We start from the raw sequence: 26228 nt of genomic DNA, 5'->3' as shown, positions 1-26228 counted from the left end.
TCTGATGCTTTCTGTTCTCTGTCCCTTCTTGATCAGGAGTGCCTGTTGGAGACATGCTGATCACTGGATTATGGTCACTATTGTAAATGGTTGGGTTAATAGGATGATGTGACCCATGGTCTGATTTCAAGCCTACGTGTGTCAGAATTAGAGATTGAGTCTGCTGGTAGCTTTATCGAGTCATTATAACTATAGTGTTAGAGTGCAACCACGGAGCACCTAGGCCACAGCCCTTCACAGTTGCTATATAAGGAGACAGTGAGGCCAGGTGGCTTGCCAAAGGTCCTGCTGTTAGTCATGGCCGAGCTAGGACCGAAGTCTACTCTTTCACAGCGTTTATTATGCCATGGTATCGTTCACTAAAAAAATATTTTTAAGTGCCTGAGTTGTAAATGAAAGGTGAGGATAAGTTAGAAAGAAAAATCAAATTTATTTGCTGGTCAAGTTTTCAACCTTCCGTGGTACAGAAGTCAGGTGTTCCCTTTGTCTGATAATGGGGCCTGCAGAGACCAAGAGAGTGTCTTGGTCCAGCACAGGCTGGTCACCCACACACAGTGCCCTGTCGGACTTAGCTCCAGACCTCCCGAAGAGGGCAGTGCTCTAGCTAGAATCCCAGGCTTTTAGACACTGCAAGATTTCTCCATGGAAACAGATACTTAACAGGAAGGAGACAGAGATGTTCCAGGTGCCACAAGAATCGCCACTAGTACACGAGGTAGTGGGACAAGGACAAAACACAAGGAAACGCCCGAGAGGTACTGATGGGTGAGAGGTGTGGGAGAGAAGGTAATAGGCGGAGAGGTACTGATGGGTGAGAGGTGTGGGAGAGAAGGTAATAGGCGGAGAGGTACTGATGGGTGAGAGGTGTGGGAGAGAAGGTAGTAGGCGGAGAGGTACTGATGGGTGAGAGGTGTGGGAGAGAAGGTAGTAGGCGGAGAGGTACTGATGGGTGAGAGGTGTGGGAGAGAAGGTAGTAGGCGGAGAGGTACTGATGGGTGAGAGGTGTGGGAGAGAAGGTAGTAGGCGTATCTAGAGCCGAAAGTATATTTAAGGAAGAGAGGTTTTTTTGTTGTTGTTGTTCCTCTGGGTGGGGTGGAGAAAATGACTCATGCTTTGTCATAGTTTGCTGTAGCTTTTAGGTTATAAGTTGCTGTTTAAGAGTGTGAATCCACGTTCCATCTAGGATTTGATTGTTGGGAAACAGCTGCTACTGGGATTTTGAGCCAACATCAGTGTCCAAGGAGTTTTTATTAAATTACATTCTTTGGGCCCTAACGTTACTTGGTGGTATTCTGACAGTGGAAACAGCATTCACAGTGATGGCTGGTTAATATTTACTGAATACTATCTATCGTGTGTCAGGCACTGTTCTAAGCATCATCAGTTGACGGTTCCCCAGGTAAGTAAATCTTATCCCTGAGGGCACAGCAGTGTAAAGGAGCAGAATACGCTCATGCACCCTCTGTGGACTGGCTTGACGTTTCCTTCTAGTCAAAATGAAAGAGGAAAAAAGAGAAGGCGTCAGGTGACACTGTTTTTCGAGGATCAGCCCTCTTTCAGGGTTTAAAATCAGTGTGTATATAAGCTAAACATGTTTATTTATGTGATAATTATTTATATATATTTGCAATTCCCTGGACTTAAAGGGGAGTCATTGGTGGGGGAAGGGGACATCTGTAATACTTCAAACAATAAAGATAAATAAAAGAAAAAAGAGAAATCATCAGCATTTCTTATCTTCTATCCCCATAATGTAGTGTGTGTTGTGGGAAGAAGTGGGTGGGGCGTGTAATATGGTGTCTCCTCTCAAGGAGCTCCTTAAAAACAAAACATAGAATGCATTTCGGTAAATACGATGATTCTAGAACAGAGCGTGTGCTGGTAAGTTGTTTTTCATCTAACTGTCGGTGATTATGCTAACCTGTACACACACTGCTTGTTCTGTTTGATTGTTTCTAAGCTGATTTTCTAAACCAATTCTACCCCTTTGTTTGCTGCACATTGCCTTCTTGTATTGAGAGCAAGACCATCTAACTTAGCTTCTTCTGCCCTTTTTCTTTCAGAAATCCCTTAGCTTTAGCCCTCGTCCTTTCTTCCTATTGATAAGATGACCTTTAGCTATATGTCTTTTCAAGGCTAAATCTTCTAAGTCAAACTGATCCCATTCTCTCCTGTCTCTGGGACCTTTCGGACTTTGCTCTTCTATACACCCTACCCCCTGCCCAGTTCCATCCCTTCTGCTACAGAGTCATCTTCAGTTCTTCTCTCTAAGCCATGGATTCCGTCATTGCACTCCCTCTGTACGGATCCCATTCTTTACATCCTTATGATTACCGCCCTGGTAGATTGAAGATGGGCAGGTGAGTCTCCCCTTAAATTTGGTGAATTTTGAAGGAAGGTAGGTAAAAGGATGTAGATAAAATTAGGAAGTACCAAACACCATATCTGTATTGGGAGGGGAAGGTGAGACATGGGGAGCATGTGGGGAAAACCTAAGAGAGATGTTACTAGAGGGGGACTCACTACTGCAGCAACAGAGCACAGAGGATTGAGGTAAAATGAAGAGTCCAGCCCTAATAAAGGGTTACAGAAGATGCTAGAATTTGGATAATTGTTAGATAAACTGGTGCCTTTTTAGTGGTGTCATTTGGAAAGAATGAGAAGGAAGGGGGGCTTTGAGCTATAAGTTTGAGAAAGTTACAGCAATATAATAGGTGTAGCATCAGGCTGAGATGTGAGTAGAAAGGATTAACTTGAGAAATGCATAAGGAGGAAGAAGATTTGGTTACAGCCTGATGTAAGGAGAGAAGAGTGAGTGAGTTCCAGGTGACTCTTCGATTTCATACTTGGAAGAAAGGTAAGCTGCTGGCACTTTTCATGGTGATCTAGAAGCCGAATGGGTCCAAGCCTTTCGGTAGAAAGCAAATCAGTCTGTATTTGTATAAAATGCCCTGAAATGCCCACCCAATTCTGTGGTCAGTAAGAGGTGCCTTCTTTTAAGAGACGGAACTGGGTACCTAATAAAAGCTTGGGTGAAAAAAATACATATACAAATACATACATTTACATATAGTGTCATAATGAAGAGAAGGACAAACGGACATTTTATCCGGTAGCCTTGGAAAAGCACAGAGGTAGGGCAACATATAGCTGGTATGCTTTTTTATTTTCTTCCCCAGAATTGAAATCGAATCATTAGGTTGTGTGTGTTTTTTAAGGTATGCAAGGGAGAAATCACTTCTTTCTTACAGTGTCCTTAGAAAGTTCTCTGCGTGCTACTTGTATATTAACTATTTTAGTGCTACCCCTGATAATTGATTAGGTGATAAGAACAAAGACAATGTCACAGGTAAAAATCCTGTTTGATTCTGTAAAAATGTAGATGTCTGAAATGTTTAAGTTACTTGAATTTCATTTTCACTAACATTTTTGGTTGATAGAGTTGAGAAATATTTAGTAAAGGATCATACATATTAAACATTAGTCATTTATCTGTTCAGCTGTATTTATTTGCATGACCAACTTATGTTAGGTTTAGTTTTAGGTCCTGGGAATACAGGGATGCATAAACCATCATGGAGCTTATATTTTAGTGGAGAAGACATGAAGTGAACACGTCTGTAATGTGAAGAAGTGACAGGTGCTTCAAGAAAATACAACACAGAGTGAGGGGAGAGAGGGCGAATGGGATGGAGCTTTTTAGGTAGATTAGTCAGGGAATGCTGTTCTGAAGGAAGAAGAAGATTTTGTAAAAACGTGTTCCAGGCAGAGGGAATAGTGATTGCAGAGACCATGAGTCAGGATCAAGCTCACTGAGAACCTGTTTGGTATGTTTCCTGACTGACAAGAGCAGAGAGAACAAAATGGAGAATGACGGGAGTCAACGATGAAGAGGTGGACGGGCCAGAGCGCAGTGGGCCTTCCTGCCCCGGGATTTTACTTTGAATGTAATTGGCGGCGGAGGAGAGTTTGAGGTGGAGTTGTGACATGATCTGATTTTCATTTTACAGATTTCATTCCTGCCACTGAGGAGAGCACTGACCATAGGAAAGGCAAGGTCTGAAGCGTTTAGGAAGTCTTTGCAGTAATCACCTGTGGTTTCCAGTGTACTCATCATGATCCATTGTTGGGCAAGAAGAACCTGTTAGAACTACATATTTAGTTATTTAAAAATTAGACTTTCCTAATATTTAATATACATATTGGTACTGGCACCCACATTTCATCTGTATGTTAATTATATGTCACCATTTTTAGCTTGAGTGACTGAGTCAGTGCTACTGTCATTTACTGAGATAAGGAAACGGGATGGGGCGGGCTTTGGTGGGAAGGTAGGGAAGCAGTAACTCAGTTTGGGGCATTGTAAGTTTGTGATGTCTAATAGGAAGCTAATGAGATAGATATACCAGTAGGTAGTTTCCCTAGATGAGGCTGGAGCCAAGGTTAGAAGCCAAGATGAAAGATCTAAATTTGTAAATCATTAGCATAGAGGCAGTATACAACAACTTTGGAGCCAAACTGTGTGAGTGCACATTTTTAGCTCTGCTGCTTACTGACTGTAATTGTGGACAAGTTAACATTTCTCTGCTGTATGTACGTCATCTGGGGATAATAATATCTACCACACAGGGTATTGTATTCATTGGGTTAATACAAGCAAAGTGCATGGAATTGTGTCTGGCACTCAGTACTCACTAGCTGTTAACTATTATTATCACTTTATGACTGGTGTTTAAAACACCAGTTAGACGAGGTGGCCTAGAGAATGAATGCAGACAGAGAAAAGGGCCAAGGAAATAACCTTTAGAATTCAGACAGGAGGATGTGGGCTCCAGAAAATATTTCAAGGGGAGAAGTTATCAATGTGGACAAGTTCTGTTTAAGAGGTTGAATAAGATGAGGAACAAGAATTGGCCATTGGCTTTGTTAACATGGAAGTTGTGAGACCTGGGGAAGTGGGTTCAGTCGAGTGGTGGGCGTGGACATCTGCCTGGAGTGGGTTAGGAGAGAATGGGAGGCACAGAACTGGAGAACATGAGTATAGACAACTCAGGTGTTTTGGTATAAAGAGGAAGAAAAAATGAAGGGGTGGCTAGAGGAAGATACGTGGAGTCGGAAGGTAGGAGGCGGGGTATGTGTTGATTTTAAGATGGAAGATAATCGAGTAACTTTGTATACTGATGAGAGTGGCCCAGTAGGAAGAGAAACCTCGATATTTGAGTGACATGGGGTAATTGTAGCAGCCAAGACCTTGAGTAGGTATAATGCGGTGGGTAAGTGCACAGTTGAAGAGATTAGCCTCAGACATTGGCAGAGACAGTTCATTGATGAAGGTAGAGGGTATTCATGGAGGTACACGTAGATGGGTAGATTTGGTTATGGGAAAATGTGTGCATGTTTTTCTTTTAGTTCTTTAATTTTTCCAGTAAAAGAGAGGCTGAGAGTCAGAAGTGGGAACGGGTTTGTAAGGATTGAGGGAGGGTCAGTGTTAAACAGGCATCTTGGAAGGTGGGAAAATGCATTGGCTGGGGAAATGCAGGTGGAATGAATCTCAAGGAGTTCAGCGGGGCCCCCTGACACTTGTGGTCATTAAAGTGGTTCTCACTGGATGAGGAAGGGACCGTGGGGGTGGGGTATAGAGTGGAAAAGTGCTGGGGACAGTGCCTCCTCTGCTTCTATGTTGAACTCTAGTCCCATGGCTGAGAGGATTGCCCTTGGAACATTCCTCAGGTCCCTGGGGGTTGACAGAGGAATTAATCAACGTGATTAGGCCAACCATGAATCATTTCATTTTTGCCTGTGTTCAGTGTCTGTATCCTGTTTCTTGTAGAGGGTGAGTTCCTAGAGGTGTTGGCTTGTCTCCTGGAGAAGGCCTGCTTTTCACAAGTGGTATGCAGTAGGCCCTGGGACACTGTCAATGAATTTTACTTGGTTGCTGAGTTATGTAAAGAAAGTATAAAAAAAACTCTAATGGAGAAGCTCACCGGTTTTTCCTGATAGAAGCCTGACCAAAGTTTTCCCCAGGACCTGTGGTTTCCATTAATCTGGAATTACCACTCTTGTTGATTTCATGCTTTTGTGTTTGATTCCAGATGAGTTCAACATTTGGTTTCCCTTTCTTTCAGGTGCTGGAGAATCTGGTAAAAGCACCATTGTGAAACAGATGAAGTAAGTTGAGACATGGCCTTTTGTAAGACTGCATTTCCTCACAATGCATGAAAGTTCACAGGGTCTTTCCATCTTAGGTCCATCGTAATGATTTGTGGTTTTCTTCTTTTCCAAGAATCATTCATGAGGACGGCTATTCGGAGGAAGAATGTAAACAGTATAGAGTAGTTGTCTACAGCAACACGATACAGTCCATTATTGCCATCATACGAGCCATGGGACGGCTAAAGATCGACTTTGGGGAAGCAGCCAGAGCAGTAAGTGCCTTTCATTTCCTCTCCCCTTGCTCTTTATCAGTAGATGCAGTTAAGCAAAATTTGCTTCGTGTTTTAGGGAAATGAATTTAAGCAACAAGGTAAGATGTAGCAAAGTACTATGTGCTCATTTGAGAAGTGTTAGCAATCTGTTTGGAAGGTATTAGCTTGTCAGGTCTTTAGGAAATGGGATAGACTAGGGTTCTGGGATAGCTTCTATCCACTTCTTTTACAGCACTGTGTATTATCTTAGAGTAGCAAGTGAGAGTCAGTTGATGGGATGTAACAGAGGCTGCCTGGACATGTAGCTCTGCTTTCTGAGGTGCAGAGACTTAAGGCAGCTATCGCTCCCCCAGAATGTACTTGGTAAGGACTGAACACCACATCTAAATTTTAGAGGCAGTTTTCAGTATTCAAGGATACTGTGACCCTGTACTACACTGAACTATAGAATCGAAGTTTCTCTTTTTTATGTGTAAGAATTTATTATCTTAGAGTAGCAAGTGAGAGCCAGTTGATGGGATGTAACAGAGGCTGCCTGGACATGTAGCTCTGCTTTCTGAGGTGCAGAGACTTAAGGCAGATATCGCTCCCCCAGAATATACTTGGTAAGGACTGAATCGATGTTTCTAACTCTCTCTATCTCTCTCCCTTCCTCTCTGTAAAAAATCAATAAAATATATTTTAAAAAAAACAAAAAAAAACAATGTGTAAGAATTTATATTTATAGCTCCTCTACTGTCCTAGTTATTTATGGTTGGTTAGAGAGTGAATGGGAAAGAATAGAGCTGGGTGTGGGGCAGGTGGTTTTTCATGTCTGCTTAGGGTGAAGGTATGAAGTTCATTGCAGAGAGGGGCCTCTTTACAGACCTTTATTAAGAAGGTCTATTGTGGGGAAGCAGGATTGGCCAGTGGAAGAGATTAAGTGGTAGGGGAAAGTGTTGCCTCCTGAAACAGTGTTTACAAAGTCAGGACAGCAAAATTATGATACAGTAGCTCTCTCTCTTTTCAAGTTTCTAAAATTAGAACCATGGCATTAAATTTTAAAAGTAATGCTTATTGAGGTGTTTTTAATATCTGCATGAGTATGGGTCAGATTTCAGAACCAGGGGACTATAAAGTCTTCAAATGTTAAATAAAGACTATACCATCTCTGTAGAAGGGCCTGCTCACTGTTGGGTATTCGCCAGTTTATGTAATTTTGCAGCTTTTCTCAGTCATTCACTCCTTTATGTTAAATACTTATCTCTGGAAAGAAAGGAGGGCAGCCCTAGCCGGTTTGGCTCAGTGGATAGAGGGTCAGCCTGTGGACTGAAGGGTCCCGGGTTCGATTCCGGTCAAGGGCACATGCCTGGGTTGTGGGCTCGATCCCCAGTAGGGGATGTGCAGGAGGCAGCCAATCAATGATTCTCTCTCATCATTGATGTTTCTATCTCTCTCTCCCTCTCCCTTCCTCTCTGAAGTCAATAAAAATATATTTAAAAAAAAAAAAAAGGAGGGCAATGTGGATGTTAGATAAAGTTTCGTAGAGAGGATTGGGCCTAAAAATACAGTAAAGAAACAGGAAAGGATCTTACAGGAGGAGGAGTACTCGGCAAACACCATGAAGGCCGAAGACCCCGAGTTAGGCAGAATTAATGGGATGCACTCAGGTTAGTTTTGTGTTGCTTCGCTTTCGCAGGTGGATTCACACATCTTCGGAGGTTGGGGCTGTGATTGCCCCTGTGGTTGGAAATGCTCTCTGCTGGCCACTGTGATACAATTGATTGCTCCCCTCCCCCCTTTTTCTTTACCAAGAATATGCTTCTTTCGTTTCTGTGTTTGTAGAGTCATTTGGAAATCTCCTGAGGCAGGTATTAGATTTGAGTGGGGAATCGTCCCATGAGACTGGTGTTCTTTTTTATACCATCTGACAATTGGGGCTGAGAAGAGTAAAGCAAAACAGTCACAGTTCTCCCAGCCCCTTTCGGTCCTCTCCCCCCACTCCCGCATTGGAGGTTTGTACAGCTAGGTCCCTGACTCAGGAAGTTTGAATCGAATCTCTCTTTGTAGCTACTTTTCCTTTTGCTGCCTTTCCCCCTGTCTTATTAGAGGGTTATTACTGCGCTGCGGAAATCCAGAGACTGCATTTGCCCTGGGGGATTTGTGTCTCCCACTAGGCTTCCAGACTTCCAAAATGCCTCCTGCTCCTGTCTGACCTGAAGGGGGAAGAAGAGAACACTTTCTCCTTAAACTGATTCTACTTCCTTGGACGTGTGCAGGCTTCACCTCTTACATGCTAGTCTTCATTCCTATTTTTATTGGAGACTTCCTTGAACAGAATGCAAATGAGTTACATATGTCTGTCTCACAGGCCAGGTTTTGTTCCTGCCAAAATGTATGCGTTACCTGGATGGAGATTAGTAGGCCAGTCAGAAGGAGATCTTTGCAGGGGATGGTGGTCTGTGAAGGAAGTGGGGTAGGGGTAGGGGCGTGAAACCATTCCTCGGTTCAGCTCTGCACTTGTGACTGTAGTAGAGAAGGGGTGAGACTCAGTGCCTCTTTAGAAATAATATAACATATGATGCGTGTGTGTGTGTGTGTGTGTGTGTGTGTGTAAGTAAGAGACTCGTCACATCTTTAAGAACTGGAGGACCATCTGTCTCTCTCTCCAGGATGATGCCCGGCAGTTATTTGTCTTAGCTGGCAGTGCCGAGGAAGGAGTCATGACCCCGGAACTGGCAGGAGTGATTAGACGGCTGTGGCAAGATGGTGGTGTGCAGGCTTGCTTCTGCAGATCCAGGGAGTACCAGCTCAACGATTCTGCCTCATAGTAAGTCATTTCCCTCTATCACAGAAAACAGCTCAGTTCACTGCCCATCCTTACGGAAATGGGGAAGGAGCAGACACTCTTGAAGTCTATGGATTCCTTATAGAGAAGGTTTCAGTTCAGTTGGAGAGCCCTTGGTCATTTTGTATGACCTGGAGAACAACGTTTCCTCTTGGAATGTAGGTGGGAGACTTGGCACCATGAAAGGAGCTCTATGGTAGTTGGTGATCAGCAGGGGAAAGTGGTGAGACATCTCCTGCAGCTGGCTCCTGCTTCTCTCCCAGCTCAGGGATCCCTCTGTGCACCAGGGCTTTGCATCGATTGCCAGCAAGCGAGGGAGTTTAGGATTGTGACTCCCTTTCTATGCATCCACTCTGTGGCTGGTTGCAGTATGGATTTCCCGGGGACTAGTCACCACTGATAAATCTTTTGCCAGATAACGCAATAGCAGACTTTACATAGAAGGAGATGTTGAGTCTTGGAACGAAATTGAAGCATCTGTTTGTCAAGGAAATTCTCTTGGTTTATGTGCTTTTAGGAAATTTGTAATGAATACTTATATTAAGCTATAATGTGCTATCCTGTTTTGCTTCTTTTACATTTTTACTTATCATACCTATATTCAGAATGTTGTTTTTTTTAACATGCATTTTGGGGGCTTGGTGAGTTCTTGTTACTTGTATTCATTTTTTTTCTAAATGAAGACACTTTTAAACATGAAGGTATTTTCTCCAGTATTATATTGTCCTCCTTTCCCCATTCTCATGCCAATGTAAGTTGTTATAGAAGAAATTAAATGATATTTGAAAAACTTATTCTTCAAGAGAAAATTTGACTTGTGAACCATTTCAAGATTCTTTCCCATCTTTTTTTAATATTTTTAAATTGCAGCTATTGGTAGTTTAAATAATTCTCCCAGTAGTCATCAAAGCTAGATTGTAGTTGTTTCTTCCATCATACATTCAGTAATCTCTAAATCCTCCAGCTACACCTGAAGACGTGTGATTTATAGAGGTGCTGTTTTTGTGGGGTTTTTTTCATAATTGTTGATTTAAGCTTGACTGGCTCCTTATTAATGACTAGGGGCCCAGTGCACGAATTCGTGCACCTTGAAAGGAACTGTGGGCTGCAAGGCTGCAGTGGGCACAGGGGTGGGTCTTGGCCCATGCTGTGCGCCCCCGCCTGGCCCCTCCCACCATGGCCTGGGTCCCCTCTCTGCTGGCAGCCCCGCTGCCACTCCCATGCACTGATGCTGATGGTGCGAGTGGCGGCTGCTGCCCCGATCACCCCTCAGGAGAAGGGGGAGGTGGAGAAGCCCTCCCCCTTCCTGCGGGTGATTGGGGCCAGCAGCCGTCACTCGCACCCGCTGACGGCGCCAAGTGATTGGGACCAGCGCCAGGCACCAGCAGTGGGTGCGAGCGGGGCCATCACTGGCAGCAGATGTGAGAGGCAGCTGTGGGTCCCGATCGCCCCTCAGGAATAGGGGGAGGTGGAAAAGCCTTGAGGGGCGATCGAGGCTGGCAGGCACCGCTCGCACCTGCTGACAGCGCCGAGCGATGGGGGCTGACGCCAGGCGCCGGCAGCAGGGACGAGTGGCGGCTCCAGTGCTGGCAGTGGGTATGAGCGGGGCCAGCGCACAGGAGCAAAGAATTTTCAGTAGCCACCAGAGGTTCACCCCAATGACAGTGACCGGTGCCCCGCTTGGTCTGGTGCCCCCACTCACCTGCTCCACCATCCCGACATGTTCCATGCTCTGCTGCCTGCTGCTGATGTCCACCATGGTCTGTGCACGCCCCCTGGTGGTCAGCGCACATCATAGCAACCGGTTGTTCGGTTGTTCCACCATTTGGTCTACAGTGGGGCCTTGACTTACGAGTGTCCCGACTAATGAGTTTTTTGAGATACGAGCCGTCTCTTGGCCGATTTTTTGCTTTGAGTTGCAAGCTAAAATTCGGGTTATGAGCCAGCTTCAGATACCCCACCGCTAGTTGGCGCAGCGAATGTCACAGTGAACGCCACAACATCAGCCCAGTATCACGTGTCTCACTCGTTCACTTTTTGACTTGACATACGAGTAATTTGAGTTACGGGCTCCGTCACGGAACAAATTAAACTCGTAAGTCAAGGCCCCACTGTATTTGCATATTAGCCTTTTATTAAATAAGATTCTCTTACAGTGGTGCCACCTGTTCTTCATGTCAGGCCACAAATCTTTAGAAACCCTGAAATCATGAAAAATTTAATTTAGCTGTGAATCAGTCTCTTAATTATTTTATGACAAATTAAATTTCTTTGAAGGTATTTATAGTTTGTTTTTGGCTTAGATTTAAAAAAACCCACAACTTTCAGTTTCATAAATAAAAACAGGAACTACTCATTCTTATTGAGCATAGTTCTCTTTTTAGTAATTCAAACACTATTCTTTAAAGTCCTATCAGTTTTGTGTGGTGTTTATAGAACCTACTCTGTCCTCTGCTAGGCTCACATTTTCTTATTTCTGTGATAGGGAGATGTGATTCTGTTTGGCCACTTTAGCTCAGGATCTACTTTTGGCAGGAACTAGTTTAGTCTGTTGACTTGCTGTGCACATGGTTGGCTTCACCAGGTAAACATAAACGTGTATTTTATTTAGTTACCTAAATGATTTGGAAAGAATATCCCAAACCAACTACATTCCAACTCAGCAAGATGTCCTGCGGACAAGAGTGAAGACCACAGGCATTGTGGAAACGCATTTCACCTTCAAAGAACTGTACTTCAAGTAAGTCACCAACACAAACATCATTCTTCACTTAGTCTCTCTCAGTCAGAGTGAAAGTTCTCTAGGCAGGAGCTCTTGGTTTAGAAACTTACCGTATTCATCAGCCTGTATTTGAATGTTTCAACTATGGAAGTCCAAGCATTTCTTTTTTCTCCAAGTAGCATAAATACTTTTGTCCATTTTGAGGAACTAAAATCAAAATTAAGTTATAACTTGGGTGTCAGTAGAAGTAATCATATGGCTACTACTGTGTGTTTTTTATTTTTTATTTTTGTTGATTTCAGAGAGGAAGGGAGAGGAAGAGAGAGATAGAAACATCAATGAGAGAATCATTGATCGGCTGCCTCCTGCATACCCCCTACTGGGGATCAAACCCACACCCGGGCATGTGCCCTGACCAGGAATCAAACCAGTGACCTCCTGGTTCATAGGTCAGTGCTCAACCACTGAGCCATGCCAGCTGGGTACAGTGTGTTTTGTTTTTAATTTTATTATTTTCAGCTGCTTTTTGTTGGAACCACCAGAACAGGTATTGGGTGTTTATTGTTTAGAAGGGTAACAACAATTCTAAAAGGGCAGGAAACCAGGTATGTGGCTTTGTTCGGCCGTTTTGGCATTAAAATGAAAATGCTTTTCTCACCAGTGTCAGTCCTCTCTTCCTGGTTGCATATTCCTTTAAGTTTAGTGGAATGGAGCTAATGTAGTTAGGACTCATGGACTGATCCGTGCACAGTATACACACAACTGAGTTTTTAATACAGTGCAGAGTGGGAAATATTTCTGGGGATAAAGATATTTGGAGAGGTACGATGACATATAAACAGTGGTTGTTTCAGAGAAAATTCTAGTATTTCAATACAAAGAATTTTCTCATCAGCATTAGTAATTCTAAAATAGGTTCATCTCTGTGTTACTGGTCTTTTGTAAATACTAGAACTGTCGTTGGTTTCTGTTTTCTGCTTTTGTGACCTTTGAGATTAGAAGTAGACTTTCCCCCTTCAATGTCTGATGTTCTTTTTAGCTACCTCTTTATGCTTGTATGCAGGATGTAATAGTGAGCATTGTTGCATACAAATGTAACTTTTAGCTCAGAACTTCTGTTTTCTTTTCTCTGAAAAAAAAATTAATTTAGAGGATTTGTGAAATCCACAGTTTAAGTATTGGGTTCCAGTTGAGGCCTTGAAATTTTAGTATACCTATTTGTAACCTGGAAATACAGGAAATAGCAGTCCAGCTGAATATTTATAGAAGAGTTCTTTTTTTTTTTTAATATATTTTATTGATTTTTTACAGAGAGGAGGGGAGAGGGATAGAGAGCTAGAAACATCGATGAGAGAGAAACACCGATCAGCTGCCTCTTGCACGCCCCCCACTGGAGATGTGCCCGCAACCAAGGTACATGCCCTTGACTGGAATCGAACCTGGGACCCTTGAGTCCGCAGGCCGACGCACTATCTGCTGAGCCAAACCGGCCAGGGCATATAGAAGAGTTCTTATCTTTAGAACTGGTGAACTTATTTAACAAGAGTGTCAGAGGCCCTGGCCAGTGTTGCTCAGTGAGTTGGATCATAGTGTCATACACTGAAGGGTCACAGGTTTGATTCCTAGTCAGGGTAGTTGCCCAGGTTGCAGGTTCGATCCCCGGTTAGGGCACATATGGGAGGCAACCGATCGATGTTTCTGTTTCTCCCTCCCTCTTCCCCTCCCCCTCCCTCTCTCCCTTTCCCTTCCTCTCTTTTTTAAAAATAAATAAAAACACATCCTCAGGTGAGAGTAAAAAAAAAAAGAGTAACAGAGGCCACTTGGATTATCACCCATGAAACCATGTGTCTTTGTGTACTATAAGATTAGTAATCCATTTATAATTAAATGTCATGACCTTTATTTATTTATTTTTAAAAATATATTTCTTTATTGATTTCACAGAAGAAGGGAGAAGGAGAGAGAGATAGAAACATCAATGATGAGAGAGAATCATTGATCGGCTGCTTCCTGCACGCCCCCTACTGGGGATTGAGCCCGCAACCCAGGCATGTGCTCTTGGCCGGAATCGAACCTAGGACCCATTGGTCCGCAGGCTGATGCTCTATCCACTGAGCCAAGCGGCTAGGGCTCATGACCTTTATTTATTTAGTGTGGGAACTTTCTTGTTGATGTTGGCATAGACTGTTCTCTAGTTAGGTAAATCCTACTAGTCTTCCAATGTCAGGATCAGTAGCCAGATCTAATTAAGGTGCTGTACCCACTGTATTGTTGGCATGTAGACATCTTGTTATGAAGTACTATCATTTCTTCCTTTTCCTCTTCTCTCTAGGCAAAACCACTATCCATTTATTCAAACATTTATTGAACATCTACTATATGCAAGGCATTGTGTAATTGCTTACTTGCCTCTCAGTTATGAGGTAATGTTTATAAAATGTCGATCTGTTAGTGAATGATATTGTTAATGTTAACATGTGCTAAAAGTCCACATTGGGAGCGTCATAGTGTTCCACTAGTTTTATGAACTTTTTAGAAGAAAATGGAGGAGTAAACCAAAATTATTGGAGTACCAGTGTATGTCTCCCCTTGAAAGACGTCCCTGGTGAAATATATGATGTTAGAGCTCCTAAAACCTATAGTATGACCTGTATTAAAGCCAACTTGTGATTGCATCATTATCGGCAACATGACCAAAGTTCGGAAAAAACCACTATGAGATCAATCAGAAGAAAAAGTTGGTCACGAAGAGATAAATGACCGTTTTCTTCAAACTCACATTGAGAAATTACTCAACTGCCTCAATGTCTTCAGGGAAAAAATCTCTGGAACTAGGTCCCTAGCCACTGTAGATCCGATAAACTAAACCAGCTTGGCAGAGTTTTAACCTTTAAACATTTTGTTGCCATCATCAAACATACATCTTCAGGATGTCTGACCTTTTGTCTGCCGACCTCCTCCGACCCTAGTACCAGCTGAGACACAGCTGTGCGGGTGCTTCTTGTACTGTAGGAGGTGGATGAGGACATTGTTGACAGTTCAGCAGGTGACGCAGGATATAAGTGAGCCCCCAGAAGGGAGCAGTGGACTAAAACTAACCGGGATGGAACATGAAGTATGTCAACACTTGAGGCTTTGTTAGTACTAATTAAGTTCAAATAAGACTGGGGTCGAGAAGCATTAGTTTTGTTTTTAGATACTGACTTGTTAAGCGTCCTACCAAAAAAACATAATTCCCCTTTTTCCATAATTAATCTCTAACATATTTTTCTGTAAGAAAAATGTATCTCAATTATACCTAAATTTTTTTTAAAAGAAAAGAAAACAAACTTATGAATCAGTAGGGAGAGGTTATGGAGAGAATGCAAGTTGGGGGTTTATATTTATTAAGTTCGCAAAAGAGGTAAACCATTTGAGAGGTTGCAGTGTTTGTGGATAAGAGCCTGGGCGCTGGGGTCAGAGTGCCTGGGTTCAGATCCTCGGTCCCCATTTGTTAGTTGTGTGTCGTTGGGCAAATTAGTTAACACATCTGTGCCTCAATTTCTTCATCTGTAAAATGGGGATACTTTAGGAGTCAGGAGTGCGATGAGGGTTAAATCAGTTAATGCACTTAAGATGATTAGGATGGTGTCTGGCATCATGGTAAACACGCAATAAATATTAGGTATCGTTATTATCTTAAGTTGTATTATTCAGCTCTTTATTTTCCCTGTTCTTTTTCCTCCCCTTCCTTTTATCCATTTCAGTGCTTACTCTGCTGGCTTGGCACATCTGGTACAAGCTGATAGAGAGGAGGCTCACTATCTCTAAAATGAGAATTTTTATTATTCCAGAGATTTATTTTCTCATGTTTTGTTTTAATTTAACCACAGATAATTATTTTGACTACACTTTATCTGCTCCTTTGTCTGTTTTTTTTCCATTACACATGGGGTTTGGAATATGCAATAGTGGGAAATCCCTCGCCATTTCAGTTCAGGGAGGGGTGTGTGATCTTGCTGAATTTGTGCTTTCCCCCGTCCTCAGGATGTTTGATGTAGGCGGCCAAAGATCAGAACGAAAAAAGTGGATTCACTGTTTTGAAGGAGTGACAGCCATCATCTTCTGTGTGGCCCTCAGTGACTATGACCTTGTTCTGGCTGAGGATGAGGAGATGGTATGTTGGAGCCTCCATAAAAAGCCTGTCTTGTGCATCCAGGAAATGGAAACTAACTTTTAGGAAGACTTTGTGCATCCATGTGCTCATTGAATCAAAACTTACATCCCTAACTTTTTTCCTTGTCAGTGAAATTCGATTTTCAAAACATTCATTCATGCCCTATTGACTCTTAAGAGATATGACCATGGCAGCACATTGAGTGTGTGGGCAGGATTCAGTCCTCTTGTCAGCCAGTCCTTCTTCCCACCTCCTAATCTTCCAAGAATTACAGAAATGAGGACTGGCCCAGGCCTTTTGTTATCAGTGTCTGACTTAATTCCACGGTTGCCATTCAGTGCTTTTAAAACTTGGTCTGTTTTTTCATGAACAGTTGTCCACCTTTGCTTTTTGTGACTGACCTATCATCCTTTATTTCTTTCTTAGAACCGAATGCATGAAAGCATGAAACTGTTTGACAGCATTTGTAACAACAAATGGTTTACAGACACTTCAATCATTCTCTTCCTCAACAAGAAAGATCTTTTTGAGGAAAAAATAAAGAGGAGTCCATTAACTATCTGTTATCCAGAATACACGGGTAAGTGGTCATGAAAGATTTTGTTGGAAGTACCCACCTGAGATCAACACTTAGTGACATTCCTACAACTGCCTTTTGTTTGGAACAAAGCCTGTTATCCTTATGGGGAGTGTTTGCCGGTAGTGGAATCAACATAAGTATGTGATTAGACCCCTCGAGTCTAAAGTGCTGTTCCCGACACAGATGAGTTTACAAGTGTGTTTTATATTTCTGTTCTTATTTTCTGAGGGATATAGAGAAAGAAAAAAATCAAAATTTGGCATAAATACATTCAAGAAAGTGCAAGGATAAGGTGCAATCTTTGCACTCAAGAAACTGACAGTCGTTGTAGCGAGAGATACACATGCCCACACGAAGGATTTCATTGTGGTATGAAATGTTGATGAAAGAAGAACAGAAGCAGTGGTTACCTCGATGGGGTCAGTGCAGTCTTGTCTCGAGGAAATGACACTTAGAGTGAGACAGGAAGAGGATGAATTAGATACCGCCAAGCGGACGGGGAATTTTAGGAAGAGGGAATAGCATGTACGGAGGTAAAAAGGGACGTGATTTGTTCCGGAACCAGGGAGGAATTTGTTATGGCTGAGCGTTAAGTGGGGGGAAGGACTGGTTGGAGAGATGGGATGCTCCTGCAGGGCCTAGTTTCTCATGTTGAGACTGTGGGGAAGGAACTATTAAAGGATCTTAATTGGGAACATGAAATCGTAGGATCTGTGCTTCAAAATGGCAATAAAGATAGATAGTAGGGGAGTTGAATTAGTAAGGACTCTCTTTGGGTGCAAATAAAAACTTTTGGTGAAGATATGGGGATATACCATAGACGTCAAGGGCAAGAGTGCAGGCATGTCTTAACAGTGCAGTTAGAACGAGGAATAGAAAGCTGTCACGAATCCCTATTTCTTTTCTCTCCTCTCTGTTTCCCACCCCGCCCCTGTGTGTTTTCTTCATTCTTCTCTCTTCACCAACTTCTTCTGCTGCTCAATTTATGTGATAAAAGATGGTTCTGCCACTGTTTCTGTATTTCTTCCATTTAAAAGACCAGGCTAGACTGAGTTCAAATTCCCCAGGTTCACATTCCTAGGAGAGACATGGCTGCCAGGGCTGCACCACTATGACTTTTAGATCAGAATCGGGCATTTCCGGGGAAGGGGACTCTTCGCTGAGCAGACACTGTAAATGCCTTCTATGATAAGGCGAGGATAGGGACGTGGGGAGAAGCAGAGCTACTCCCCGAGTTCTGTCTTGATTGGGTGCTGGTGCTGTGCTCTGAATTCGTATTTAGGAATGTGGGTTTTGAAGTGTCTGGAACACCCAGATGGAGATATCTAATAGGCAGTTATTGTGTATGTGGCCTTGGAGCTTGGGGAGAGGTTGAGGGTTAAGGTATATTGATTGGGGATACAGTGTGGGAATGAAAATGATGACTCAGTGGATATTATAGAAAGAGGAGAGAAAAGGACCATGGATGGGATAGGAGAGTATCAGCCTCTCTTGGCAGGAGAGAAAGAAGGGTTTGTAGAGGATCCAAAAGGAAGAACCAGAAGAGCCAAAATATCACAAACTAAGAGGAGCGTTTAAGAAGTGAGGAGTGGGCAACAGTGTTGTATGCAGAACAATGAGATACACATTGGAGTGACCTCTGGTGTTGGCCATAACCGAGAGCAGTAAGAGGAGTGATAAAAGTGGAGGATGTTTGTGGGCGTAGAGGTAAGAGCCTACAGCAAGAGAAAAGTTATAAAGAGTGGATGTGATGGATGGAGCGAGATTTGCAAGCGGGCAGGAAAAAAGGGAATCAAGAGTCTAGGTAGGGCCCTGGCCGATGTGGCTCAGTTGGTTGAGCGTTCCCATGCACCAAAGAATCGCTGGTTCAGTACCCAGTCAGGGCACATATCCAGGTTGTGGGTTTGCTCACTAGTCGGGATGTATGCAGGGAGGCAAACGATTGATGTTTCTCACATCGATGTGTGTCTCTCTCTCCCTCTCCCCCTCTCCTCCTCTCCTCCTCTTCCGCTTTCCTCCCCCTTGCTCCCTTCCTTCTTCTCTCCCACCCTTCCTCTCTCCCTTCCTCTGTCTCTCTAAAATTAATAAAAAACATAAAAGAGTCTAGATAGGATGAGTGGATGAACAAAGAATGGCATGTTCATGGAGCATTATTCAGCCATAAAAAGGATGCTACAGCTGGGATGAGCTCCATAAACATTATGCTAAGTGAAAGAAGCCAAATACAAAAGGTCACAATTGTGTGGTTCCTTTTATATGATGCATCCAAAATGGGCACATGCACAGAGACGGAAAGCAGATGGCTGGGTGGCTATCAGGAGATGGTGGGGGAGTGGGATGTTTTTCTGGGGTTAACAAGCTTTGAAACTAGAGAGAGGTGGTGGTGGCCTCACATTGTGAACACAGGAAATGCCACGTATTGTACACTTTGAAATGGTTTGTTATACGTTACGTGAATTTTACCTCAACTTTATAAAAGGAGTTTAGGTAGAGCAACTGAATTTGGAACCAGAGAGGAGACATCTCTAAGACCAAAGGTACAAAAATAAATGCAGATAGCAGTAACTTTTTAAGCGAGGTGTTGAGCTAAAAGGTTAAGATAATAGTTTAAGCCCCATGGCCTCTGTTTCTCAGGGAAGTTGGAAATGTGGTCCTCTGTTCAGAGTGAGGCGGGAGGTGAGAGCTGGGTGAGTCTATATAGAAAGTAGGAGGTTGGAGGGGGGGGAGGAATCTTTCTTAAAGTTTCTTAGTACATATTTTTATTGATTTCAGAGAGGAAGAGAGAGGGGGAGAGAAACATCAATGATGAGAGGGAATCATTGATGGCTGCCTCCCGCACACTCCCTACTGGGGATCGAGCCTGCAACCCAGGCATGTGCCCTGACCGGGAATTGAACCATGACCTCCTGGTTCATAGCTTGGCGCTCGACCACTAAGCCATGCTGGCTGGAGAGCTTCCTTAAGACAAGTAAAAGGATTGACATTAATGTTCAGTTGGGAGTCTTCTTCACACATAGCAAAGAGCCCTGGATGTCACCACTGTGTGTGTGTGTGTGTGTGTGTGTGTGCGCGCGCGCGCGAGTATGAACTTCCAAGCCTTTTTTCTGTTTATTGTGTCCTTCTGAAGGATTCCCAGTCCTTATTTCCCAAGTACCAATATCTATTCCTACCAGTCAGACATGTTTTTCAGTCCTCTATCGCCTTTAAATTACACAAGCCCCACAGATCTGTGGGAAACCATTTCAAGCCCCTACCAAGCTATCTTCCTTCAGTTCTTTAAACATTCTGCTGATGAAATAACACCCTTTTCTTTGCTATTTCGTGTTTATGTGCTCAGTGCTGGTATTTTTTGTTATGCTTGATGTTGGTGACAGTAGCTGCTGGTTCACAGGAATCAGTTTCTGTTGCCTTTCTCTGGCTCTGCAGCCATTTCCGAGGCTACTCTAAAGGCTCACAGGTAGAGAAGATGTGTAGGAAGCAGTTGATTAAGGGTGTTAATTACAAATGTTGACAATGGGATTTGGTCCTCCCTCCCCCACCCACCTCCACCTTTAAAAAAATTACAGCATTATTGAGGTATAATTCACATACCATAAAATTGACTACTTAAAGGTGTACAATTCAGGGCCCTTTCCATTTGCATCTGTTAGTGTACCTTTGGTTCTTTAAATTATTGCATCAAGGCTCTGAGGCTAAGCCCCTTAACACTGGAATGATTTTGAAAAGAAGCATGACTTACCCTTTTGAATTATTTCACACTAGAGGCCCGGTGCACAACATTCGTGCACTCGGGGGTAGTGGGGTCCTCAACCCAGCCTGTGCCCTTTCACAGTCTGGGAGCCCTTGGGGGAAGTCCAACTGACGGCTTAGGCTGATGCGGAGGTGGGAGAGGCTCCCAACACCACCACTACACTTGCCAGCCGTCAGCCCGGCTTCTGGCTGAGCAGCGCTCCCCCTGTGGAAGCGCATTGACCACCAGGGGACACCTCCTGCATTGAACATCTGCCTCCTGGTGGTCAGTGTACATCATAGCGACTGGTCATTCCGTTGTTTGGTCAGTTTGCATATTACCCTTTTATTATATAGGATCTCCTCAAGGAGTACAGGCTTTGTGACCTTCTAAACCAGCGGTTCTCAACCTGTGGGTCGCGACCCCTTTGAGGGTCAAACGACCCTTTCACAGAGGTCACCTAAGACCATCGGAAAACACATATATAATTATATATTGTTTTTGTGATTAATCACTATGCTTTAATTATGTTCAATTTGTAACAATGAAATTGGGGGTCACCACAACATGAGGAACTGTATTAAAGGGTCGCGGCATTAGGAAGGTTGAGAACCACTGTTCTAAACAATTGTGTTCTAGAAATATATGCTCCTACTCTCCTAGTTTCCTTTTATACTTCATAGGGTTTTTTTAGCCAAAAAGTCTAAATGAAAGGGGAAAGAGAAACTTACAGTTTGTTTTTCTGGATCTTTGTGTGTGATGATTTTGTTCAGTTTATAATGATATGAGTCCGCTCTGAAGAAAAACCTAATGATGATGATAGAAATACAGAAATGTCTGTATTCCATTGGCCTGCGTGCCCTCTCTTTGTCGGTAAATGAGGAGGCTCGACGTAGCTGAGTTCGGGCAGCTATTTAATTTGAACTGAGGATGTGGGGTGTCTGCCTCAGGTTCCAACACGTATGAAGAGGCAGCTGCTTACATCCAGTGCCAGTTTGAAGACCTGAACAGAAGGAAGGACACCAAGGAGATCTACACCCACTTCACCTGTGCCACCGACACCAAGAACGTGCAGTTTGTTTTTGACGCTGTCACGGATGTCATCATTAAGCACAACTTGAAGGAGTGTGGGCTTTACTGAAGCGAGTGGGTGTGAACCAAAGGTAAACTTGGGGCAGTGGTTCCCAGCGCTGCGGCCATGTCTCTCGACTCAGTAAACGTTCTCTAATGGAGAATGTTTTCTTTTCCAGTTTTTACATGTGGAGTGTTGAGACCAGACCTCTCCTGCTGTCTCCTGGGCAGCAGCGAGCATGACCGGGACCAGGGATGGCGGCAGCATGCAGAACTCTAGCGCTCTTTAGCACAATCTTCTGTAGTAGGGACTCTTAATTGACACGAGATGCTCAAGTCAAACATGGAATTGGACAGCCGTAAAGTATGAATCAAGACATCACTTGGATTTCAAAATCTCAAATGTTAGAGCAGATGTGAAGTTGAGGTGCTGCATTCCAGAACTTCAATATGTAGCTTTTTTTTTCCCTTGTTAACAGACCATCAGTAGTTTATTTTTTCAGGTTTTTTTTCCCATCAAGAATACAAAATTTTATTTCTTTGTTTGCAAAAGAATCTTTATTAAAACACACACAGTCTTAACTATGCACAAGATATGAGCAGATCATCTTGAAAATATTCCTCTTAGTAGGAACTCTTTGTTTTTTAACTCTTGGTATGGTCAGAATATAATATTTCTGTAATTGTGTAATTCTTCAGTTATTGGAACTATAATTACAGCTTTTTTGGATGAAACGTATGTTACTCTTCTGTTGAAAGTACCATAATGATTTCTAAATGGTAATTATAGTGGAGAGTTCTATCTAGCTCTCTCTTTTTTTTTAAGCTTAGGGTGAGGGTTTACTGGGTTTATGCTGATTACCAAATTACTAAATAAATGCTTCTGTAGTATGATAAAGTCAACTTCTTGGATACAGACATACCTAGGGCAGCTGCCAATCAAATGCAAATTGCTAAATTTTATCTCTTTTTTTTAATTGCTAAATTTTAAGCAGAACCAGTGACTTTGCTGCTACGTCCCTACTAAATTGACCGCTCTGATCCTTGATTGTCTGTCTCGGTCAAAGGGAGTTTTGTCAACGATGCCCCTTGTTTTTCATCTCCTATGGCCTTTTTTCTGTTGGGAAACATCTAAAGTGTATGAACAGTGCATGCTTTTACTTTGTAAATGTGGTGCCAAAGCCGTTTGCCATTGTTTTTATTGTAGCAATGTTAATTGTAATAATCCTTAGGACGTTCTTTTGCCGAAACCATTGCATTTGGGGACCTTTTTCCACGTTGTCATGTGTACAGATTTTAATCTGTTATAGTGGCAGCAGTATTAAAATGATGAGTAAAGAGTCCAGGTCTGTTCCTGTTTGTCACTAGTCCTTTCTGGAAGTATTTTCTTTTGTTTCTTTTTGCCCCTGCTGAGTGTGCTTTGGCCTTTGTCTGAGAGTGGGTTTAGGTAAGGAGGTTCCCTGAAGGCTAGTCTTTTGGTGTAATTGTATTGTTGAATCCTGGCCAGCCTGAGGGTCTTATGTCCCATCTGTGTAAGTGACAGGCCGTCACAGTCCATTTCCCAGATTGACATTTTGGTCGTGTGGGGAGCTGTAGTTGCCTCTGCCTGCAGGTCCTTTTGTACAATGTACAGCAAATGTCATTAAATAGTGAACGGTCCATTGCGGAGGCAGATGAAGAGAATGCATTTTGAGCAGTCCATGTCACTGGTTTAAGCAGTGCCTTTTGGGGTCCAATCTTTTAGGATTGGATTCTGTTTCATCTTTTGATGTGATCTTTCACTAGTTTAAAAAGAAAAAAAAAAAAGTTTGGTGGTCATCGAAGCTGGTTCCAAAAGTAAGCCACAGTAGTTCAGTGCCTTTATTGGTAGTTTTTGTTGTTGTTTTTCTTTCTTATTCTTTTTGGAAAAGTATTACTATGCAGATGGTGAACTGTGTTATCTAACAATTTTATTTCAGTGTTGTGAAAACGACCTAAAAGAAAGAAAACTATCAGCTTTAATTGGTGATTGACTTATGCCCACAATGTAAATAGGGATGATAGTTCTTGTTTGTTTTGAATATATCTTTTCCTTATTGTATTTTGTAAATAGAATCATCTGGAAATGAGAATTGCTCCAGTGTTATTTTAACTGTAGTGTTTCTATAGTCTGGGCTGATGGGATGGTGTTGTTGATAGCCCATAATAACAGATAACCCCAAAAAGTTCATTATACTTTGAAATGCATTTTGTATTTTCATTTGAATATGTCTGTGTTCATTTTTAGTCCTTTTGTTAGTGAAAAGTAGTAGTTCTCCACTTTTCTGCCTCTCACACCATTTACACTTGTTCTGTGTTTACATGAAGATCAACCCCCACCCCTCCCCCATCCCAAATAACTTACCTGAATGTACATTCCTTGGCAGACACAGGGACACAGTTGAAGTCAGTGGTTTTCAAATATGCCTTAAGCCCAAATCACCTGGATCCATATCAGAGTTTGACTCCTGGCCAGCTGGCTAGCAATCCATAACTTTAAAAGGGTTATTCTGATCACCAGGCTCGCAGATCACTATTGTATCTTGAAATACAAGATTTTTTCTTATAGCTAGAATGTAGGGCTAAAACATCCTATCTACTAGCCTGGAGAAAAGATTTGATATTTGTAATTAAAGAAACAAAAAGTTGCCTGTGTCTGGGGGTGAAGAATGCTGGAGAGTTGTGATGGATCATGTTTCAGAATCCAGGTGGCCAGGCTCTGGACCATCCAAGAAATCAGCACATCTAAGAAAATTAAATTGTAATAAATAAAGAACAGTATTTACTAGACCCCAGCCAGAAGGACTGCAGTAATAGCTTCTTTTTGTTGACAGTCATATCTTTCTCGCCTGATTTAAACCTTAGACTCTATATAAAGAGGAATCATTCTGCTTCCTGGCCAGTCTCCTCTACCTTATTAATTCAGCCTTGCAACAGATCTCACCTCCTGGCATGAAAATTCCGAAGACATTTACAGTTTTTTGTAAGTGGATCTTGAGATGCCATCTTTATTTTGGACAGTTAGATTTCTAAGTGTAGTTCAGTGTATCGTTTTATTATTTCCACTGATGGATTGTTCTTTTTCACAAAGTGCTGCATTCTAAGAATAGATGGACCACATTTTTAAAAACTGCTCTCTTGTCTTATTTCTTCTTCTATCTATTGGTTTTATTACATGCGTATTTTAGAGTATTTAAAAATAATCATTGGTTCTTCCAATTCTTTTGCTCACCTTAATTGTGTACATCCAGGCCATGGTTCTCCTTTTCATGGCTGTGACTCGCTGTGGACATTGTTTGCCTGACCTGGCGAAGTACTCCGTCTGCTTATCTGTTTGCTTAGCACAGCTCTGGAGTTTCCTGTTGCGGAGCTCCTTGCTGTCTGGCAGTCACATAGACGCTAAAGTTAGTCTCATTCCAGTTAAACCCTGCCTTTGGTTGATTTTTCCCTTCCAAATGCTCAAAAAATCACAGTCAGTCCTCTACTCATTTATAAAACCTAAAACTGCATTTACTCCCCTCTTATCACCTGCGAAACCTTTTAGATGTGATACTGATGTGACTTAGTTGTTTTTTTTTAATGTTTTTATTGACTTTTAGAAGAAGGGAGAGGAAGAGAGATAGAAATATCGATGAGAGAAACATCATCGATCAGCTGCCTCTTGTATGCCCCCTACTGGGGATCAAGCTAACCCGGGCATGTGCCCTGACGGGAATCAAACTATGACCTCTTGGTTCCTGGGTCGATGTCCACCACTGAACCACACCGGCTGGGTGTGGTTCCGACTTTAAGAACAAAGTTGTCTCAGTTTCCCAGTGTTCTTCTCCAGGCTTCATAATAAAATGAGAGATGTGACCTTGATCAGCCACAGCTCTCTGCGTGGCTTCATGGCCATCCACACACAAGAGACAGCCAGATGTTGATCTTGCTGTCTGTAGCTATTGGGAAGTAAAAGAAAGATGCGAGGCCCTTGAAGAACTGCCTTCCAGGATGGTCAAGATCTTTGTTTAGGTTTTAACCCCTGCCCCCACACACACCTGCAATTTTCTCATAACCTTTTATGAGTTACTTCTACTGAGGAACACATACTTCTGAACAAGTCCGGGCAGGGCAGGGCAGTTTTCCTGGTTCTGCGTCAAGCCGGGGTCAGGCCTGTCTTCTCAGGACTAAGGTAGTGAGGAATGTTACACAGGAGTAGGTAGCGGAGAGCCACGGTGAACATGGGGCCGTTCCTTGGCCAGGCTACTTTTTATTTGCCAGTAAGAAGCACTTTTTGTACATGACTTAAAGTATCTACTTTTTACACAAAATTAAGACAAAACAAGAAACTGGGACTTGTAAACATTTATTTCACTGCATTTATTTATGCGTTGGAAATGGAAAGATTCACACACCACACTAAAAACAAAATCCTGTGACAGAGCTAACTGTAAATGTAATGCCATGAATCTAGCGTTCATGGAAGAAGAGCACAGCTAGCCTAAGCTGGAGTGAAAGTCTTTTCTGAGGCGCCTGGGACAGGGTGGGTACGGGGAGTGATGGAGGAGTCCAGTAGTAAAGGCTTTGTGCCCGGTGCCAATGTTTGCCTGAAGTCTAGTGGGAATCAGCAAGGTAGCAGCGATCATAAAATCATTAGCAAGGACACAGCTGGGACACACCATCTCCGTGTACGAGCATTCACTAAGCTGTGAGGTTTGAG

General features: G+C 42.7%; 1 protein-coding gene across 1 annotated transcript in view; it reads left to right on the top strand.

Annotated features, from left to right (window-relative positions):
• GNAI3 (G protein subunit alpha i3) overlaps positions 1-23756 on the top strand; it is a 37453-nt gene extending 13697 nt beyond the window's left edge. The window contains exons 2-9 of the mRNA XM_006092582.3: positions 6126-6168; positions 6284-6425; positions 9077-9234; positions 11864-11992; positions 16001-16130; positions 16557-16710; positions 21391-21603; positions 21691-23756. Of these exons, the coding sequence (XP_006092644.1) occupies positions 6126-6168; positions 6284-6425; positions 9077-9234; positions 11864-11992; positions 16001-16130; positions 16557-16710; positions 21391-21581 (947 nt within the window). The 3' untranslated portion in view covers positions 21582-21603; positions 21691-23756. The remainder of the gene's footprint in view (positions 1-6125; positions 6169-6283; positions 6426-9076; positions 9235-11863; positions 11993-16000; positions 16131-16556; positions 16711-21390; positions 21604-21690) is intronic.
• The last annotated feature ends 2472 nt before the right edge of the window (positions 23757-26228 follow it).

Source organism: Myotis lucifugus, unplaced genomic scaffold (genome assembly GCF_000147115.1).
Source record: "Myotis lucifugus unplaced genomic scaffold, Myoluc2.0 scaffold_101, whole genome shotgun sequence".
Lineage (NCBI taxonomy): Eukaryota > Metazoa > Chordata > Mammalia > Chiroptera > Vespertilionidae > Myotis > Myotis lucifugus.
The sequence above is the reverse complement of the archived record's forward strand: the minus strand, read 5'-3'. Positions and strand labels throughout refer to the sequence as shown.